The sequence below is a fragment of the Carcharodon carcharias genome, chromosome 22, assembly GCF_017639515.1.
Source record: "Carcharodon carcharias isolate sCarCar2 chromosome 22, sCarCar2.pri, whole genome shotgun sequence".
Lineage (NCBI taxonomy): Eukaryota > Metazoa > Chordata > Chondrichthyes > Lamniformes > Lamnidae > Carcharodon > Carcharodon carcharias.
Genome location: NC_054488.1, coordinates 32,101,597 through 32,114,718, shown reverse-complemented (window position 1 = coordinate 32,114,718; position 13,122 = coordinate 32,101,597). Strand labels below are relative to the sequence as shown.

General features: G+C 44.9%; 2 protein-coding genes across 6 annotated transcripts in view; one reads left to right on the top strand and one right to left on the bottom strand.

Annotated features, from left to right (window-relative positions):
- Window positions 1–6,163, bottom strand: part of uts2r2 (urotensin-2 receptor 2) — a 201,842-nt gene extending 195,679 nt beyond the window's left edge. Inside the window, exon 1 of one of the 2 annotated variants that reach the window (XM_041217036.1) lies at window positions 5,987–6,163. In XM_041217036.1, coding sequence (XP_041072970.1) covers window positions 5,987–6,114 — 128 coding nt within the window. In that variant the 5' untranslated portion in view covers window positions 6,115–6,163. Of the gene's footprint in view, window positions 1–5,557; window positions 5,696–5,986 lie in introns of those variants that run through there. The other variant, XM_041217037.1, reaches the window with a different exon arrangement.
- The window catches only part of LOC121293753 (hexosaminidase D-like), a 33,102-nt gene continuing 20,284 nt past the window's right edge, over window positions 305–13,122 (top strand). Inside the window, exons 1-2 of one of the 4 annotated variants that reach the window (XM_041217027.1) lie at window positions 305–517; window positions 11,429–11,592. In XM_041217027.1, coding sequence (XP_041072961.1) covers window positions 11,464–11,592 — 129 coding nt within the window. In that variant the 5' untranslated portion in view covers window positions 305–517; window positions 11,429–11,463. Of the gene's footprint in view, window positions 518–5,373; window positions 5,458–5,604; window positions 5,727–11,428; window positions 11,593–13,122 lie in introns of those variants that run through there. The other 3 variants (XM_041217025.1, XM_041217026.1, XM_041217028.1) reach the window with 3 other exon arrangements.

Genomic DNA, 13,122 nt, shown 5'->3' with positions numbered 1-13,122 from the left:
TAGATTGACCTGGCTCCATCTAATGGCAGAAGTTGGTCAGTGCAGAAATCAGCTGAAGTCCCAGAACCACGTGCACTTCGCATCTTCTAACACAAGATGGAGTCTAGGATTTCAGTTCAGCATGGTCGAAGCCAGGAGCAGCCAGGAGAAAAACAGCAGATCCCAAGTCCTAATGTAAGAGAACAGAGGTTGGGAGACGAGACCCAGGAGCAAGGGCTGACAGAAAGGCCCAGGAGCAAGAGCAAGAGGCAAGGTCTGGGAGCAAGGGCAACAGCAGGGGAAGAGGGCCTGAGGGCGAGAGCAAAAGTGTTGGGGGGAAAGGTTTTATGAGCAGGCAGGCCACAGAAGAGAAAGTCTCTGGCAAAAGAAGTGTCAAAGTGAAACTGGCAGCATTAAGCGGATATACTAACGCCCGTTTATTAATAACGCTACAGTGAAACAACATGAAAGAAGGCAACGTTAAGTGAGGACTTACTACACATTTTACTGAGAGCAAAATAAAGATTAGGACATATATGTAAGTACTTGTAATACCATAAACTTTTAAAAATATTAAGAAATAATTACTTTTATTAAAAACGCCTATGGAACATTTTTATTAGAATGGAAAAACTTGTCATCACACAAAGATAAAATTATATTTTCAGGGCGAGAGATTTTGTTGAGCAGTAGTTATGACTTATTATGCCCTTCAAAACACAGTTAACAAGACATGATTTTTTTCAGAATTTTTAACAGAGAGACTAATAACCAAAATGAGGAATTTCTCATGTTTAACGACCATCTGTGGGGACTATAAGAGCATACGTTGGTCCAGAAGCAGGAAATTTCTGGATTTTTCTGTTTAATTGTGCATTTGCAGATGCCAAAAGTTGCTGTCAGTTTCACAGGTTAATAATTTTTTTAAATTCACTTACAGGATGTGGGCATCGCTGGCTAGGCCAGCATTTATTGCCCATCCCTAAATGCCCTTGAGAATGTGATGGTGAGCTGCCTTCTTGAACCACTGCAGTCCCTGCATTTTTATGTTTGCCTAGTGCTGCTTTTGGCACACCCTTCTGCACTCTTCATTGAACCAGGGTTCATCCCCTGGCTTGGTGGTATTGGTAGAGTGGGGGATACGCTGGGTCATGAGGTTATAGATTGTGTTTAAGTGCAATTCTGCTGCTGCTGATGGCCCACAGCGCCTCATGATGCCCAGTTTTGAGTTGCTAGATCTGTTCGAAATCCATCCCATTTAGCACAGTGGTAGTGCCGCGCAACACGATGGAGGGTACCCTCAATGTGAAGACTGGACTTGGTCACCACAAGGATTGTGTGGTGGTCATGGGCTACTGTCATGGGCAGATGCGTCAGTGGCAGGCAGGTTGGTGAGGATGAGGTCAAGTATGTTTTTCCCTCTTGATGGTTCCCTCACCACCTGCCGCAGACCCAGTCTAACAGCTATGTCCTTTAGGACTTGGCCAATTTGATCTGTGATGGTGCTACCGAGCCACTGTGGTGGTGCACTTTGAAGTGTCCCCTTGCCACCCTCAGTGCTTCCTCCAAGTGAGGTTCAACAGGAAGGAGTAACGATTCATCAGCCGAGGGAGGGCGGTACATGGTAATCAGCAGGAGGTTTCCTAGCCCATGTTTGACCTGATGCCATGAGACTTCATGAGGCCCGGAGTCAATGTCGAGGACTCCCAGATAAACTCCCTCCTGACTGTATACCACTGTGCCGCCACCTTTGCTGGGTCTGTCCTGCTGATGGGACAGGACATACCCAGGGATGATGATGGTGGTGTCTGGGATATTATCTTTAAGTTTTGATTCCATGAGGATGACTATGTCAGGCTGTTGCTTGACTAGTCTATGAGACAGCTCTCCCAATCTTGGCACTAGCCCCCAGATGTTAGTAAGGAGGACTTTGCAGGATCGACAGGGCTGTGATTGTCAATGTCGTTTCCGGTGCTGAGGTCGATGCCAGGTGGCCCGTCAGGTTTACTCCTTTTTATTGACTTTTTAGGGGTTTGATACAACTGAGTGGCTTGCCCGGCCATTTCAGAGGACATTGAAAAGTCAACCACATTCCTGTGGATCTGGAGTTACATATAGCCCAGACCAGGTGAAGACAGCAGATTTCCTTTCCTAAAGGACATTAGTGAACCAGATGGACTTTTACAAGAATCGACAATAGATTCATGGTCCAGATTTTTATTGAATTCAAATTCCACCCTCTACCATGGTGGGATTCGAACCCGGGTCCCTTGTGCATCACCCTGGGTCTCCGGATTACCAGTCCAGTGACAATACCACTATGCCACCGCCTCCCCGGAAATGGAGTTTTGCTGTCATTATAACTATAAAATCTAGACCATTATCGACAACTACCCTATCAACCCTTTGATCTGAAAGACTTCCATTAGGTCACCGCTTAAGCCTTTTCTTTTCTGGAGAAAGGAGCCCCATCCTGATCCGTTTTTCCTGACGCTGCTTCGCATTTTAATGATCTTGGTAGGTTGCACAGCTACTTCGATGATTTGAGTCTCTGTACCAGCAGGATCACTTTTCTCCCTATCCCATTTAAACTCTTCTTTATCAAAAAGTATGTGCCTCCTTATTCTGCCTACAAAGGTGCACCTCCTCATACATATCTGTATGGAAATTCAGGTGTCACTTATACAGCCATTCTGAAAGTTCATGAACGTCTGCTTGTATCTTGTTGCAGTCCTCCTGTGTAGTAACTATACTCCTCAATTTGGTGTTATCTGCAAATTTGAAATTGTCTGCATCTTCCGACACAAGTCTGGACCAAATTGCTAATTTCATTTGTTTCCACATAAACCCATTATTTATGAGTTCTGCAATGTGTATGCTGTTGTTTAAAATATATCTCCTCCACTAAAATTGGTTGCAATGCCTTTGCTATCCATGCTGCCCCTCTCTCTGGAATGCTGGCCTGTGAGAATTACCCTCCCTTTCATTGTTGCAATGCTCGTATCAGGCATGGCTCGGTTGGTAGCTCTCTCAACTCAGAGTTAGAAGGTGTAGATTTTTTTCACACTCCGGGACATGATCACAAAAATCTGAGCTGAGGATTTGCTGCACTATTGGAGGTGCTATCTTTCGGATGAGACGTTAAACAGAGGGTCCATGACACAATTAGAAAGAACAGCAGGGGAATTATCCCCGGTGCTTAAGCCAGTCACTTTCCTTCAATTCGCATCACAAAAACAAACTATCCGGTCGTTCTCACATTGCTGTGTGCAAACTGGCAACTGCATTCCCTATTACAACGGTGAGCACGTGCCAAAAGTATCCCAATGGTTGTAAAGCTCTTTATGGACAATATTGGGTCATGCAAGGTGCTATACAAAAGCAAGAATTTTTTCTTAACCCCACAATAGCCTATTCCTGCAGCAGGGTGTAGTGTTTGAGCTGCGATCAGTATTAAAGCTGTGATCAGTCAGTGTTTGAGCAGTGAACAGTGTTTGAGGTGTGTTTGAGCTGTGAACAGTGATTGAGGTGTGTTTGAGCTGTGAACAGTGATTGAGGTGTGTTTGAGCTGTGAACAGTGATTGAGGTGTGTTTGAGCTGTGAACAGTGATTGAGGTGTGTTTGAGCTGTGAACAGTGAGGTGTGTTTGAGCTGTGAACAGTGAGGTGTGTTTGAGCTGTGAACAGTGAGGTGTGTTTGAGCTGTGAACAGTGAGGTGTGTTTGAGCTGTGAACAGTGAGGTGTGTTTGAGCTGTGAACAGTGAGGTGTGTTTGAACAGTGTTTGAGCTGTGAACAGTGAGGTGTTTGAGCAGTGAGGTGTGTTTGAAGTGTGTTTGAGCTGTGAACAGTGAGGCGTGTTTGAGCTGTGAACAGTGAGGCGTGTTTGAGCTGTGAACAGTGAGGCGTGTTTGAGCTGTGAACAGTGAGGCGTGTTTGAGCTGTGAACAGTGAGGCGTGTTTGAGCTGTGAACAGTGAGGCGTGTTTGAGCTGTGAACAGTGAGGCGTGTTTGAGCTGTGAACAGTGAGGCGTGTTTGAGCTGTGAACAGTGAGGCGTGTTTGAGCTGTGAACAGTGAGGCGTGTTTGAGCTGTGAACAGTGAGGCGTGTTTGAGCTGTGAACAGTGAGGCGTGTTTGAGCTGTGAACAGTGAGGCGTGTTTGAGCTGTGAACAGTGAGGCGTGTTTGAGCTGTGAACAGTGAGGCGTGTTTGAGCTGTGAACAGTGAGGCGTGTTTGAGCTGTGAACAGTGAGGTGTGTTTGAGCTGTGAACAGTGAGGTGTGTTTGAGCTGTGAACAGTGAGGTGTGTTTGAGCTGTGAACAGTGAGGTGTGTTTGAGCTGTGAACAGTGAGGTGTGTTTGAGCTGTGAACAGTGAGGTGTGTTTGAGCTGTGAACAGTGAGGTGTGTTTGAAGTGTGTTTGAGCTGTGAACAGTGAGGTGTGTTTGAAGTGTGTTTGAGCTGTGAACAGTGAGGTGTGTTTGAAGTGTGTTTGAGCTGTGAACAGTGAGGTGTGTTTGAGCTGTGAACAGTGAGGTGTGTTTGAGCTGTGAACAGTGAGGTGTGTTTGAGCTGTGAACAGTGAGGTGTGTTTGAGCTGTGAACAGTGAGGTGTGTTTGAGCTGTGAACAGTGAGGTGTGTTTGAGCTGTGAACAGTGAGGTGTGTTTGAGCTGTGAACAGTGAGGTGTGTTTGAGCTGTGAACAGTGAGGTGTGTTTGAGCTGTGAACAGTGAGGTGTGTTTGAGCTGTGAACAGTGAGGTGTGTTTGAGCTGTGAACAGTGAGGTGTGTTTGAGCTGTGAACAGTGAGGTGTGTTTGAACAGTGAACAGTGAGGTGTGTTTGAACAGTGAACAGTGAGGTGTGTTTGAGCTGTGAACAGTGAGGTGTGTTTGAACAGTGTTTGAGCTGTGAACAGTGAGGTGTGTTTGAACAGTGTTTGAGCTGTGAACAGTGAGGTGTGTTTGAACAGTGTTTGAGCTGTGAACAGTGAGGTGTGTTTGAACAGTGTTTGAGCTGTGAACAGTGAGGTGTGTTTGAACAGTGTTTGAGCTGTGAACAGTGAGGTGTTTGAGCAGTGAGGTGTGTTTGAAGTGTGTTTGAGCTGTGAACAGTGAGGTGTGTTTGAACAGTGTTTGAGCTGTGAACAGTGAGGTGTTTGAGCAGTGAGGTGTGTTTGAAGTGTGTTTGAGCTGTGAACAGTGAGGTGTGTTTGAACAGTGAACAGTGAGGTGTGTTTGAACAGTGAACAGTGAACAGTGAGGTGTGTTTGAACAGTGTTTGAGCTGTGAACAGTGAGGTGTGTTTGAACAGTGTTTGAGCTGTGAACAGTGAGGTGTTTGAGCAGTGAGGTGTGTTTGAAGTGTGTTTGAGCTCTCCCCATTGCTCACTAACTCTCTACCTCCCTCCCGTGCTGTCCTGTCCCACATGCGCAGTTTGCTGTGTCTTGCTCCGGGAACAGGATGTTTGCAGCGCTGGGTAAGTCGCACCGAGCGAGTCGGTCCTGCCTCTCTGCATCGCCTTTCTAAAGCCGCCCCCTGCTTCCTGCCGCGGGCGCATTGCCCAGGCTGCATCCTACCTCAGGCGGAATTGGCTCTTTGCTGGTCCGCTGCTGCTTTTCTCTTCCATCTTCCTGGAGCTTGCTCTCTTCAGGGCCGACATCGCGCATTGGTGAAAGTCAGGATTAGGGCTGAGTGCTCACACTGCCAGCAGGCACAAGTAATCGAGCTGCTCTAAGGCGAACTCAGGCAAGACAAGGAACCAAACCTCAGCTTCATTTGCATCGAAATGAATGCAGCCCTCCCCCCACCCAGCTGCTGCTCTCGAGCCAGCCTCAGCACTCTGTGTTTAATCTTGTCAATCCACAATACAAGTATCAGTTTATTGGTGCCCTGCTAAACTAGGGCACAACCGCTGATGCTGGCACTGCACCGTGGCCTCTGTGGGCAGAGAGTGGTGGTTTTCAACTGGCTGCCAGCCCTGTTTATACTGGGGGTGAAAAAGTTACCTGCCAACTGAGTGACTCGTGGACTTTCCAGAGGCCTGGACATGTTTGGCTGGTGCTCCTGGCTGCACATTAGCTGTAGGATGCAAAGGCAGTTCCGGCTTCATCTCCGGCTTCGGTTGTGCTGTCATCACAGACTAACATCCATATTCTGCCACCGTTAATTCAGAATCCAAACGTGACCTACTGATATGGTAGTCGCGAGAATGAAAAAAAAAACTGCAGGTGCCAATGGCAGCGTGCATCCCAGCAGCCTCCAACCACTGGCTTCTGGCATTCAGATACCTTACCCATCTACCTTGGCTGCAGGTCAATTTAAAAAAGTATGTTAAACCTTTCCTCGTAGATCTTTGTGGGGCTGACACAAGCGAAGTTCCTGACTGCACAAAATCTTTGCCACCTGCTGCCACCTTGTCCTACCCCCTTAATAGACGTCATCTGCCTCTGCCCTGCAGAGCAGCAGCTTAATTTCCTGGCATCCCTGTGGGTGAGCCGGCAATTACAGGCACAAATAACGCTGACATCTCTCCCTACGGTAATGAGGCACTATCAGCAAATTGGTTGGTACTTCTTTTTTTTAAAAATTCATGTACGGCGTGTGGGCATCGCTGGCTGGGCCAGTATTTATTGCCCATCCCTAGTTGCCCTTGAGAAGGTGATGGTGAACTGCCTTCTTGAACTGCTGCAGTCCCTGTGGTGTAGGTACACCCACAGTGCTGTTAGGGAGGGAGTTTCAGGATTTTGACACAGTGACAGTGAAGGAACAGCGATGTGCTTCCCAGTCAGGATGGTGAGTGATTTGGAGGGGAACTTCCAGGTGGTGGTGTTCCCATGTGTCTGCTGCCCTTGTCCTCCTAGGAAGGTGCTGTCTAAAGAGCCTTGGTGAGTACCTGCAGTGCACCTTGTAGATGGTACACACTGCTATCACTGTGCGTCAGTGGGGGAGAGAGTGAATGTATGTGGATGGGGTGCCAATCAAGTGAGCTGCTTTGTTCTGGATGGTGTTGAACTTCTTGAGTGCAGCTGGAGCTGCACTCATCCAGGCAATTGGTGAGTATTGCATCACACTCTTTACTTGTGCCTTGTAGATGGTGGACAGGCTCTGAGGAAACAGGAGGTGAGTTACTCATCGCAGGATTCCTAGCCTCTAACTTGCTCTTGTAGCCACAGTATTTATATGGCTAATCCAGTTCAGTTTCTGGTCAATGGTAACCTCCAGGATGTTGGTGGTGGAGAATTCAGTGATGGTAATGCCATTGAAGGTCAAGGGATGATAGTTAGATTCTCTCTATTTGGAGATGGTCATTACCTGGCACTTCTGTGGCATGAATGTTACTTGCCACTTGTCAGCCCAGCCTGGACATTGTCCACATCTTCCTGCATTTGGAAATGGACTGCTTCAGTACTTGAGGAGTCGTGAATGGTGCTGAACATTGTGCAATCATCAGCAAACATCCCCACTTCTGACCTTTTGATGGAAGGAAGGTCATTGATGAAGCAGCTGAAGATGGTTAGGCCTAAGACACTACCCTGAGGAACTCCTGCAGTGATGTCCTGGAGCTGAGATGACTGACCTCCAACAACAACAACCATCTTCCTTTGTGCGAGACATGCTCCAACTAGCAGAGAATTTTCCCCAATTCCCATTGACTCCACTTTTGCTAGCGTTCCTCGAAGCCACACTTGGTCAAATGCTGCTTTGATGTCAAAGGCAGTCATTTTCACTCCTCTTGAGTTCAGCTTTTTTGTCCATGTTTGAACCGAGGCTGTAATGAGGTCAGAAGCTGAGTGCTCCCGGTGGAACCCAAACTGGTGAGCAGGTTATTGCTAAGCATGTGCCACTTGGCAGCACTGTTGATGACCCCTTCCATTACTGTACTGATGATCGGGAGGAGGCTTATGGAGCAGTAATTGGCTGGGTTGGATTTGTCCTTTTTGTGTACAGGCCATATCTGGGGAATTTTCCTCATTCCTGGGTAGATGCCAGTGCTTTAGTTGCACTGGAACAGTTTGACTAGGGGCGCAGCAAGTTCTGGAGAACAAGTTTTAAGAAGTTCTCAATATTGCCAGGGCCCATAGCCTTTGCAGTATCCAGTGCCTTCAGCCATTTCTTGATATCAGGTGGAGTGAATGGAATTGGCTGAAGGCTGGCATCTGTGATGCAGGGGACATCCAGAGGAGGCCAAGATGGATCACCCACTTGGCACTTCTGGCTGAAAATTGCAAATGCTTCAGCCTTATCTTTTGCATTGATGCGCTGGGCTCCCCCATCATTGAGGATGGAGATATTTGTGAAGCCCCCTCCTTCAGTGAGTTGTTTAATTGCCCACCACCATTTACAACTGAATGTGGCAGGAATACAGAGCTTGGATCTGATTTGTTGGTTGTGGGATTGCTTAGCTCTGCCTATCACTTGCTGCTTATGGTGTTTGGCACCCAAGTAGTCCTATGTTGGGGCTTCAGCAGGTTCGCTGTTCATTTTTATGTATGCTATGTGCTGCTCCTGGCATGCCCTCCTGCACTCTCCATTGAACTAGGGTTGATCCCCTGGCTTGATGGTAATGTTAGATATGGTGGGCCATGAGGTTACAGATTGTGTTTGAGTACAATTTTGCTACTGCTGCTACTCCCCAGCGCCTCATGGATGCCCAGTCTTGATTGCTAGATCTGTTCAAAATCTATCCCATTTAGCACGGTGATAGTGCCGCATAACACGATGGAGTGTATCCTCAATGTGAAGGCGGGACTTTGTCTGCACAAGGACTTTGCGGTGGTCACTCCTACCAATACTGTCATGGACTGACCTGCGGCAGGCAGGTTGGTGAGGATGTTTTTCCCTCTGATTGTTTCCCTCAGCACCTGCCACAGACCCAGTTGAGCAGCTATGTCCTTTAGGACTTGACCAGCTTGGTCTGTACTGGTGTTGCAAAGTCAATCTTGGTGTTGGACATAGAGGTTCCCTACCCAGAGTACATTCTGTGCCCCTGCCACCTTCAGTGCTTCCTCTAAGTGGTGTTCAACATAAAGGAGTATTGATTCATGAGCTGAGGGGAGGGGGGTGCGGTAAATGGTAATCAGTAGGAGATCTCCTTGCCATGTTTGACCTGATGGGACTTCATGGGATCCAAAGCCAATGTTGAAGACTCCCAGGGCAACTCCCTCCCAACTGTATGCCACTGTGCCACCACCTCCGCTATGTCTGTTCTGCTGGTGGGACAGGACATACCCAGGGATGATGATGGTGGTGTCTGGGACATTGTCTGTAAGGTATGATTTCGTCTAAGGCGGCTGGTTGACTAGTCTGTGAGACACCTCTCCCAATTTTGGCACAAGGAGGACTTTGCAGGGTTGACAGGGCTGACTTTGCCATTATAATACAGAGATAAAAACAAAAAAACTGCGGATGCTGGAAATCCAAAACAATAACAGAATTACCTGGAAAAACTCAGCAGGTCTGGCAGCATCGGCGGAGAAGAAAAGAGTTGACGTTTCGAGTCCTCATGACCCTTCGACAGAACTTGAGTTCGAGTCCAAGAAAGAGTTGAAATATAAGCTGGTTTAAGGTGTGTGGGGGGGGGCGGAGAGAGAGAGAGAGAGAGAAGTGGAGGAGGTTGGTGTGGTTGTAGGGACAAACAAGCAGTGATAGAAGCAGATCATCAAAAGATGTCACCAACAATAGAACAAAAGAACACATAGGTGTTAAAGTTGGTGATATTATCTAAACGAATGTGCCAATTAAGAATGGATGGTAGGGCACTCAAGGTATAGCTCTAGTGGGGGTGGGGAGAACATAAAAGATTTAAAAATAATGGAAATAGGTGGGAAAAGAAAAATCTATATAATTTATTGGAAAAAAAACAAAAGGAAGGGGGAAACAGAAAGGGGGTGGGGATGGGGGAGGGAGCTCAAGACCTAAAGTTGTTGAATTCAATATTCAGTCCGGAAGGCTGTAAAGTGCCTAGTCGGAAGATGCGGTCTGTCCGCAAGAATGACCCAAACCTCCCTGTCGCTTGCCATTTTAACACTCCATCCTGCTCTCTTGCCCACATGTCTGTCCTTGGCTTGCTGCATTGTTCCAGTGAAGCCCAACGTAAACTGGAGGAACAACACTTCATCTTCCGACTAGGCATTTTACAGCCTTCCGGACTGAATATTGAATTCAACAACTTTAAGTCTTGAGCTCCTTCCCCCATCCCCACCCCCTTTCTGTTTCCCCCTTCCTTTTGTTTTTTTTCCAATAAATTATATAGATTTTTCTTTTCCCACCTATTTCCATTATTTTTAAATCTTTTATGTTCTCCCCACCCCCACTAGAGCTATACCTTGAGTGCCCTACCATCCATTCTTAATTAGCACATTCATTTAGATAATATCACCACCTTTAACACCTATGTGTTCTTTTGTTCTTTTGTTGGTGACATCTTTTGATGATCAGTTTCGATCACTGCTTGTTTGTCCCTACAACCACACCAACCTCCTCCACTTCTCTCTCTCTCTCTCTCCGCCCCCTCCACACACCTTAAACCAGCTTATATTTCAACTCTTTCTTGGACTCGAACTCAAGTTCTGTCGAAGGGTCATGAGGACTCAAAACGTCAACTCTCTTCTCCGCCAATGCTGCCAGACCTGCTGAGTTTTTCCAGGTAATTCTGTTTTTGTTTTCTGACTTTGCCATTGTTGTTTCCAGTGCCTAAGTCAATGCCAAGTGGTGTGTCTGGTTTCATTCCTTACTGACTTTTTTTTCAGTTGTTTGATACAACTGAGTGCCTGAGAGTCACATGTCAGTCAAACCAGGTAAGGATGACAGATTTCCTTCCCTAAAGCACATTGGTGAACCAGATGGGTTTTTACAACAATCAACAATGGTTTTGTGGCCATCATTAGACTTTTAATTCCAGATTTTTATTGAATTAAAATTCCACCATCTGCTGTGGTGGGATTCAAACCTGGGATCTCCAGAGCATTACCTTAGGTCTCTGGATTACTAGTCCAGTGACAATACCACTTCGCTACTGCCTCCCACACATGTTACCAGCTTGAAGTGGTTGCCGGGAGCATCCTGCATATTTCGCACCCATTTTTGGCATCAATTGAAAATAAGCCCTCAGATTTTTAGGATGAAGAACTTTTCTCAAGACTTATTGTATGCTGCATCTGATCAACGTCACATAACACAGAGGCATCTTATTCCTGAGTGCAACAGTTGGTTGAGGGTGAATCTATTACAATAACTGAAAAAGCATGTGGTTATACATTATTGTATAGATGCTTATTTCTTGAAAGTCACAACACTCAGCAAAGCTGTTAAGGGGTTTTGCTACTTTCCTATTATTGGGGCCCAAAGCAAATTTAGGTGTTTTATAATTTGGGTGGATGTCACAAGTGAGTATATTCAAATAATCTAATTCTACTGGGCCAATGTTTTCTTTCCCGCCCCCCCCCCAGATTTCACACAGCTCTGGACTTCGTGTGTTTGAAGAATGGCAGATGATCATGGGGACAAACCAATGGAGGCTGATACTAATACACTTAAACCTCCACAGATGGGTTTGAAATTAGTACATCTGGATTTGAAAGGAGCCCCACCCAAGATCTCCTATCTAACACAGGTAACTTATAAGTCACAATAGTGGAATTTTTATATTTCTTCTCAGTGATTATGCTTTACAACAAAAGCAAGATCACTATAATCTACTAAACTGGCTTCAGTAATGAAATATTGACTTTGAATTTTCAGACCTCTGTATTTTTTTAAAAACAATTACATTGAAAGCTTAACTATGATTAACGATGCTTGCACTACAAAGGATGTTATGTCATTGGTTCAGTTGTGATTAAAATATATTATCCAGCTTTGGGCAAGTTTAAGAGGATGTCATGGCCATAGAGGGGATGCAGAATAGACGATTACCTAGGATGAGAAGTTTTAGTTAGAAGATAGACTTGAGGATGTGAGGTTCTATTAATTTGGGCAAGGGTCAGTAGGAGAATATTTGAAAGAAGTGTTTAAATTTATTAAATTTGTTGTAGTAAATCAGAGGAAATTACTTAGACTGGCCGGTGACCCCAGGGTATAAGTGTAAGATCATGAAAAGAATGATGGGAGGAGTTGTTTTGTGCAGAATGATGTTTGGAACTGAAAAGCTCTTGGAAAGTGATAGGAATAGAATTCATGATAGTTTTCAATATAAAATTTGAGAAATGTTTTAAAAAACCCAAAGAGTGCAAGGAAATAGGACTAAATGAATAGCTCTTTATAGAGTTGACATAGACATACTGGACGTGTCAGCACCCTTCAATCTTGTATAATTGTATGATTCTAGTGATTAACTTGGCCAACTTGAAAATTGTAAAAGTACATTGTAATCACTTTTTTTTGCATATGTTGACTTGCAGCCATGTAATGTGTAAAAGAAAAAAAAGACTTGCATGTATATAGCACTTTTCACAACCACATGACACCCCAAAGTACTTTACAGTCAATGAAGAACATTTGAAGTAGAATCACTGCTGAATTTAGGAATAAATAACAATAAAGGAAAAAATTATATGTTAAGCAACAATATGTAAGACTGTAAACAAATGAGCTCCACCAACTTCCTTTATATTACTTGAGCAGAATTCGTGTGCTAATATGACTCGTCATTCTGAAGCCATTAGCGAGTTGTAATTATCTTACAAAATGTATATTTTTAGTTTACATACCTTGATACATCTTGATTAATGTTGTCATTGAAGATGAGAGTTATGTCTATTTTATGTATGTCTTGTACTTAAAAACTGTGAAATTCCAATCATTGCAATTTAAGTCTCACCACAATGGATAAAATAGAGACTAAATTCATTTATATGCACATCTGGTTCTAAAATAATGCAGCAATAATCTGTGAATCTTATAGGTTTCAACTTCTGATTTAAAATAACCCATATATTTTAGATTGATTTTCTGGAATTTTAGTCATTTGACTGAATCTGTGATTCTGTGACCCAGTCTCCTCTTCTCACAATATGAAAGATCACCTTCCATTACTGAAAAGTTTTGTCCAATAAAACAATAGCTTGATGTGGTCTACCTTTAAAGAAGCCAGCACAAGCACATTGGGTCAAATAGCCTCCTTCTGTGCATAGAATCCTTTTGA